The sequence below is a fragment of the Amblyomma mixtum genome, chromosome 7, assembly GCF_055824585.1.
Source record: "Amblyomma mixtum isolate Tamu chromosome 7, ASM5582458v1, whole genome shotgun sequence".
Lineage (NCBI taxonomy): Eukaryota > Metazoa > Arthropoda > Arachnida > Ixodida > Ixodidae > Amblyomma > Amblyomma mixtum.
In genome coordinates, this window is record NC_143018.1 from 97,038,425 (window position 1) to 97,046,605 (window position 8,181).

General features: G+C 47.4%; 1 protein-coding gene across 1 annotated transcript; it reads right to left on the bottom strand.

Moving 5' to 3' along the window:
- Nucleotides 1–6,191: 6,191 nt before the first annotated feature.
- LOC149336921 (RING finger protein 151-like) lies at nucleotides 6,192–6,848 on the bottom strand. The gene has a single exon (XM_089554274.1). The coding sequence runs from the start codon at nucleotides 6,846–6,848 to the stop codon at nucleotides 6,192–6,194; it is 657 nt and encodes a 218-aa protein (XP_089410400.1).
- Nucleotides 6,849–8,181: the final 1,333 nt, after the last annotated feature.

Below are 8,181 nucleotides of genomic sequence, written 5' to 3' on the forward strand. Positions count from 1 at the left end.
GCAAGCGCGAAAGTGCTCTCTTGCTTTCACCTGGTATGTGAAGAGTGTCATGCTGCGGCGTTCAAAGCCGCGATTCCTGTGTGTCAAATCGACCAGAAAAATATTCGTCCGGACTTCAGCGCGTTTAATGATCGCGACCTATATGCTGTATTATCAAAGAAGAAGGTGTTTTGCCTTTATGACTATAGGGGCTGTGTTTTTGATGGAAGCCTGGAAGGGTTGAACCATCACTTGGAGTACGAATGCGCTTTCTACCTCACAGATTGTTCCAAATGCGAATCAATCATCGCCCACAAGGATATGAAGAGTCACTTTTCCAGCTGCAGAGGCCCAGCGGGGACTCTACTCGGCACCGCAGACATGCATTCTCTTGTGGAGGACCTGGGTAACGCTCGCAAAGAGCTGGAGCAAGCAATGGACGATGCAAATGCTGGCGATAGACGTGCACTGGAAAACGCGAGAGATTTGTTGAGAGAACAGTTGGAGAGTCTACGCGATCATCTGACCATAGGGGAACAAGGCCAAGCGGAGCCATCGCTGTAAAGTGACTCTACTGTAAAATCTCGAAGCGCTGCCCTGCCAACAATTCTGGCGGTATGTCGTCGATCTGTTATGCCCAGACACGCCCGTTGGATGCGTTTTTGGCCCCACAGTGTACGCTGTTAAACTTCATTTCTTCTACATTGGGCACTTTTATTTGTTCTCGTCCCTTTCATGAGCAACAAAAAAAAATGTAGCCCCGTCCTGTCCTCATCTTTCTGTGTCCTGTTTCAACGCTACGTTTTTTCGTTCAGATTAGGTACAAGAGCAACCCGGAGAAACCGCATTCGGACGGAAGCAAGAGGAAATATCAATATCATAGACTTCCTACACAAGGGCGTCAGCTATATTCTCACAGCGAAGTTAAAATTCAAATTCAAATTCTTTATTTCCGCCTTGTAAAGATACAGACAGCGGAGGCGCAGAAAAAGCTGAGAGACAGCTTGACTAAGCCGCAGCCCCCTTTCGCTTGGCAGCAGCTTGACAGCAAGGCTTTTAATACAAAAGGCAGTTGCAAAGCGTGATAACAAGTATACAATAATGAGCAGGTACAAGAGAAAACGAAAGAACATTATACAATATTGACACAATATTCACATTCGGTAGACACAGGTAATGGCAGCAAAGAAAGAAAAAAAAAGAAAAAAAAGAGAAAGAAGAAAAAAAAGCACAAAACAATAATCCTACATGATAGCATGCAAAGCACGCAAAGACCTGTTTGACGAACTGAAAAGGTCAAAATTATTATATATATACGCGTTTAGCAGGGACGGAAGAGTGAACTGCAGGCGTTCTCTACCCGAGTTTAACCGTGGGGTCGGGACTATCCATGTCTCCGCATACCTTGTTGTGTAGCTTGCATCTCGGGTATGTAGTTCAGCAAGTTTACGTATGTGGTTTACATTTCTACGTGTTTCGAGTTTAAACCGGACACTCAAGCGATATTTATACAAGTTGTGTGTTTTTAGCACACCACTTTGTAGAAAGAGATCTTTGCTTGGCGAGTCCCAGGGGACATTGTAAACATGACGAAGAAACTTTTTCTGAAAAATGTAGATACGCTTGACCAAGAACCGCTAAGAAGTTAAACCAAGAACCGCTGACACATTGAAAAAGCCTAGAAATGCTCATATATAATGTGTTTTTTTTTTTAATTCAGAGATTTTTTGTCTTAGTGAGGTCATTAGGAGGTGACGAAGAACACCCTACAGTGACCAAGTTCAGCCAATTATTTAGGCTGCTTTCTCTTTATAGACCTGTTGAAGTAGCTGTAGAAAGGAACTATGACACGGGAACTGATGGTGTCTTAATTAGTGCCATCGAGAGCCTCGGAGAAAATCATCGCGACGCCCTCATCCAGAAAAAGGCTAGAAAGAACAGATCTGGCAGGAGCTGATGGCGATACTTTTCAGGGACCTCTCCAATGCCTCCAACGACCACAGTTACAGTGTTCCATCACCAGAAGAAACAGCCTTTTACTATTGGGCAGTCTATGTGGCTTTTATATTGAAAAATAAAGCGCAGTGTGAACTCTGTAACGCAATGTGACTCACTTGGCAGGCAGGATTCTATGCCGCGTGATGCTATGCTCATTACTGAGCGTGAGTATGTCAGTGGCAGTCGCGCGTACCCTTCCGAAAAGATGTTTGCCTGTATAAGCGCGGTAGAGGGTGCTATAAAACAGGTTAGAAAGGGCGAGATGTTCGGCGACCTGTTTTGGAACGTGCTGGATTCTCTTGTAAAAAAAGGCACGAATGGTGTTGGTTGTCCAGAGCATGCTGAGGTATTCACAGCTCAATTAACTTATTTTTATTTAGTGACGCGCATGCACTTCTTTGCGCGAACAAAGTGCTTGGAAAATAGTAGTGCCGTTAGAGCTCAAAGAGAGTGAAAGTAGGCGAAGCTTGTCTGACAAATTAGTTGACAGCAAATCTGTGAACAACGCCGCCGCGGTGGCTCAGTGGTTATGGTGCTCGGCTGCTGACCCGAAAGACGCGGGTTCGATCCCGGCCGCGGCGGCTGGAATTTCTTTGGAGGAGAAATTCTAGAGGCTCGTGTACTGTGCGATGTCAGTGCACGTTAAAGAACCCCCGGTGGTCGAAATTTCCGGAGCCCTCCACTACGGCGTCTCTCATAGCCTGAGTCGCTTTGGGACGTTAAACCCCATAAACCAAACCAACCAAACCAATCTGTCAACAACGATGTTTAGTGGGTTTGTGAAAAAAATTCTTCTGTTTAAATGCCAAGGGCCTTGAATTACTCTTTCATTTCGCCTACACCGGTATCGAACGCGCGGCTTTCGGGAAAGCGGCCGCGGGCCGTAGCCACTGAGACAGCGGCGGGTTTTATTTGCACCAGCATTGCTGTAATAAAACGTAAAAGTAATTTTGCGCGAAATGCGAGACACACACAACATCCAGTCGCGAAAAACTGATTCGGCGGATAATCCGAATCTATTGAAGTAGCAAGGTTAGGTTCACCTCACGAGAAGCAGAATCGAAGCATGCATTTCGTCATTGCCCGTACAAAACCGCCGCTTGTGACACGGCTCAGAATACCGCTCTTAAGTTCGCAAACGCGCTAAGTACACATATGTTACGAAATACCTCCGGGCAAGAGCCGGAAACAAAAAACAGCAGTCGCGCAGCGATGATTCAAATGCGAGTGCTCGTGCAAAACGCTGCACGCTAGCAGACGACTCTCGCCCTCCAAGCTCAACCCGCGATTGCAGCGCCGCGGTGGCGGATATGGCGACAGGCCGCCGGCTCCCTACGGGCGCTGCGAGGAGTTATGGAACTAAAAAAGTATCTATAAACGTTGGCCAAGACGGTAAGCATGACCGAGTCTCAGTGAATTGATCTTTGAAAAATTTATCTATTTATTTATTTTACATAATGCAGCCCCTATTAGGGCTATGGCAGGAGTGGGGTTAACAATTTGTAAAAATGGCAATGTACAGCACGCACGGAAGCACGCGCACGCGCACGCGCACGCGCACACGCACACGCACACGCACACGCACACACGCGCACACGCGCACACGCGCACACGCGCACACGCGCACACACGCTCACGCGCACACGCACACGCACACGCGCACGCGCACACGCACACGCGCACGCACACACACACACAAACACACACACACACGCGCGCGCGCGCACGCGCAGAGATCACATCTAACATGGTTGAATACATAGCGCAAACAATGTGATAGGCAGTAACTAATAAATTGAAACAATGCACAATGAACGCACCAGAAATCAAACATCATGTGGCACCGATGGCTGTTAGAAATATGTTTGATGGAAGAGACCGCGTTATGCCTGGAATTAAGTTCCAATGTTCAATATTACGAGGAAAACAGCTGTGTTTGATATTATTAGTACGGGCGAAGTTTGGCTTAACATTAAGGCTGTAATGCCTAGTTGATCGGGGAATATCAGGGTTATGATAGACGTTAGGTGTGTCATAATAAAATGAATTGACGATGGAGTGCAGAAACTTCAGTGAACCCACCTGACGGCGCACGGAAAAGGAGGTTAGATTCAAAGCGGAGAAGGCACAATAAGGTGAAAAATAGCGATCATATCGACGATGTATGAACCTGATGTCTTTCCTTTGGATGCTCTCGATTTGATTAATTTCACATTGTTTTTCAGCATTCCAGAAATGAGAACAGTATATCTTCCTCTCTGGCGAGAAACGAAATTCAGAGATTCTTGGCTGAGTACGCATGCATGTCGGACGGTGCTGATCATGCGCAGTAGATGCGTGTAAGAAATCAATTGGTCAGAACACTGCTGGCACAGCCCATAATAAAAAGGGCTGTGTTAAAAAAGGCAAATGCGAAAATTTCTACATCGGCGGTTGCTGAAGCGTTAGTGTGCTTCCGGGCGCACTCTTCTGGTCCGGAAAGATTGAAGCCATGCGTTTTTATGACGTAAGCATCATGTACACGTAACAGCGCCTTCACTCACTAGTTGGCTACCGTGGCAGAAAAAATTGGTCACGCAAAGCAATACTGCCGAAAAGAGCTTCATCACCATCCCTGCGTGCGCACGCTCAAGCGGCAACGACTGAGAAAGAAAATTATGTGTCCGTGAAGTGGATAAAAGGGGTAAACAGCGACGAAAAGGATGCTGATGTGTGAGCTCACAATGCGCAAGTTACGACAGCCGCTGGATGCGGAAATGTGTGCCCACAAAGCAAGAAATGCCCCATTAAAGACCGGGGAACCACGCTGACACCACCTTGTGATGGTCGTCGCCTTTTGGCTCCTGTCTACAGAAGCTAGAGAGTACGAATATTATACTCAAAACTGCGGCAGCCTTCTGTTAAAATAATAAATGAGCGCAGACTGCGGTACACTTGCACGATGAAGTGCAAACAGAGATATGTTTTCAGTTGCGTGGTGAAACGTTAGGGCCATTTTCGCACCCTTAACGTGGTGACCCCTCAGCATCAGGAAGGCGTGTGTCTAAGCCTCCGTTCAGTTCATGTGAACGCTTAGGGCAAGAAACTGAAGTTGCCTGTTCTAGCAACGGAAAGTGACGGAAAGTAACCGCCATTTGTTTTTTCATTCTCTTTGTTTTCAATTAACATAATTTTGAGCCCCTCTGGAGGAAAATAATGCGCAGTGCATAGCTTGGCGCATAATATAATGCACACTATTATGTGTATATGAGCGACATAAGCTATACATATACACACATTTAGACCAAATTTATACTGTATCATTTCAGGCAAAAATGTTTATTCACACATACATGTTGCTTACATAAAACATACCCACTTTACTAGGCCAAACGTTTCCTTTGACACAAAATCCAAATGAAATATTTTTATCAGTCATTTTAGCAGTCATTGAAATATTTTTGCGCGAGTTGAATACCAGGCGAAAGATTTCGCGTACAGAGAACGGCTAACACTGCTATTTCACAACAGAAAAATGTACTGCCGGTTAGCTCTACGGGCCGCACTCAAACTGGAACAGCGTCGCATGCATGGCGTCGAACTCTTCGTATCAACGATCTTCGCTTCCGTCGCTGCCATGAGCAGCCTTAGATACTCCAGCCGCCCATGTTGTTAGGGTCCAGGCTGAAGAACAACAACGCTAAATGCTAATGTTTTTGAAGAGCACTGGCAAGCGGCAGCAATGAAGGAAACGTAACAGTGTCGCTTTATGGGAGCTCTTCCGCGGCAATGCACGCCACCAGACAAAATCACACAATCTGCCGGTAAAGGTCCTCACCGGCTTGAAGGACGAGGCGCTTTGGCTTAGGTGTTTTTGAAGGCAGCTTTTATACTTCATTCTAAATTATACTAAATACAACCATAGACACCTTTACGGCCCGCGAACACACCAGAGCAGGACCACAGGAATCGCCGAAACATGAGAATGCCCTTGTAGCATGCCGAACAAGCTCAGCATATTGCAAAACTGCAAAAACTTAGCAAGTATATTTCAGAAGGCTAGACAAAGATGCTGCACAACACCACGCTTGCTGTACGAAGCTCCCACTCGCAAAGAAAGAAAGAGCGAAAGAAGATAACAGGACAGCAAAGTGCGTAGCTTACTCTACTCTAGACAGTCATTAAGCACAGGATTTCAAGCAGCGATGTGATCGAGGGGATTGACGGCCGTGCATTCAATCACACTCGGCATCAAAAGAAGCGAGCTGACTGCGAATCCTCGCCACTTGTTCGCTCACCACGGTGACAGCGTTTCGGAGTGTGTCACGGCTCTCCGCAGATGTCAGTGCCTCGTCCATATCCCTGATGACGTTGGTTATGCAGCCGAGTAGCGACTGCGCTGCCGCGGTTGGAATGAACACCGCCGAAGTACCTTTGCAGGATATGTAATGGCTTCGCCGGTCCTTGTACACAACGCCACATCCACATTTGGAGCATGGCATGAAATAGGCTGTGCAGCGTTCTCGCAGGTGCTCGTCCAGTTCACGGAGGGGTCCCGTGAAGTCGCAACCGTTGTCCGCGTTGAGGCAGCGAACTTCCTTGTCTCCCAGGGTGTCGTATTGTGACGGCAATTTTGTGGCTTCAGATGTTCTCTGCTGATCAAGTATACATACATAGGACGTGCTACCTCCGTAGTCGAAGGCATGCGGACTGAGGCATTCGTAGCACACGACATGCCGGCAACACAGCACTCTGGTATTTGATGTGGCCAAGTCGCACCAGTGGCAGAGGTTCTGATAATCGGGCTCCTCCAAAAACATTACAGTCCTCCGTTCTACGTGGCTTCCGAAGCCGCGCACTCTGTGCCGCGACCACTGCCCAGCGTCGGCCATCTTCGACAGTTCAGTTGCAAATGTGGCGAGTGCGGCACAAAAAATGTTGTTGCGAGGTGTTCTGCGAGGTTAGCCAAACAGTTTCTTAGGACGCCACGTGCGTCGCGGTCGAGGTAGTTTTGTAAGTAGTGCATCGATAAGTTATGTGCTATGCTTATGCAGGCAAAAGGAGAAACAGATCTGCGCATTACAAAGGCACTGATAATGTCGGCCTTTGTGCCAAAGGCACGTTAGATACGCACAAATCTTAATCTTGTCGAACCTGCGCTTCACTAAACAATCAGCATGACGATTACCCCGCATGCGCAGTCACGTGTAAGGTTCTGCCCTGCTAGCATTAAGCAAGAAGCTACGTCACGCCCACTGCCGCCATGCAAGTAACTGCGCAATGCGCTACGAAGGGGCAAGATGAATCTTGCTCTCTCTAGGCGTAGGCCTATTCAACTCGACGCCGACTATTCACCGTTCGTGATTCCGTGAAACCGCCGTGCTGCAGCAGTCATGAAATGCGGAATGTAGGAAGCATCTTAATTGCTGATTACCTGCCACAATGAGATAACATCGCTTTTGGTCCAACAGTGTGCTTGCGATAACGGGGTCGACACACTCCGATATACACCTTTCCATTTGTGGGCCCATCATTCGACTCACGTTTGAACGCTGACTCACGCTACGACTAGCAGTTTTGTTCTACATCTCACGCATACTGGAACGCGATCGGCACAATGCAATGCTTGTACGGCGTTTTGGGGCGTCCCAGTCTTCGACCAGAAGTCACATCACAGGGAGCCTGAGGAGCGTATTTCCAACAAACGTGGCGGTCGTCAGAAAAGCTGCTGGAAATACACTCCTCGCAAACGCAACGTTTGCTGTATATACGCTCCTCGAACTAAGAAACGCGTGTTGCCTTGCACCTCGTCGCGCTCTAAACTAGTGAAAAGGGTAATAGCCAACCTCTGCCTAGGTAATGCCTTGTGCAGAAGTTGTCCACATCTCCTGCAGGATAGCTTCTCTGAACAAGTCTGTCACCTGCGGTCAGCAGGCTACCATCAGCAGGTCCTGATCTCTGTTGCAGAATCACTTTCACCTAAGCTTAAGTTACCGCATATACCGCAAAATGAAGAAGTTACGGCTCAGAAAATGAGACCCGCTGTAATTCCTTACATGCAGAAAGTCTCGCATAATGTCAAAAAGATGGCAATGAAATACCGAGTGAACGTTGCTTTTAGCGCCCACAAAACTTACGTCTTTGTGTGCCCCGCACCTCTGCCAAGGATAGTACAAGAAAGCAATGTAATACGAAACACCAAACTATGTTCACCATATGCACTAG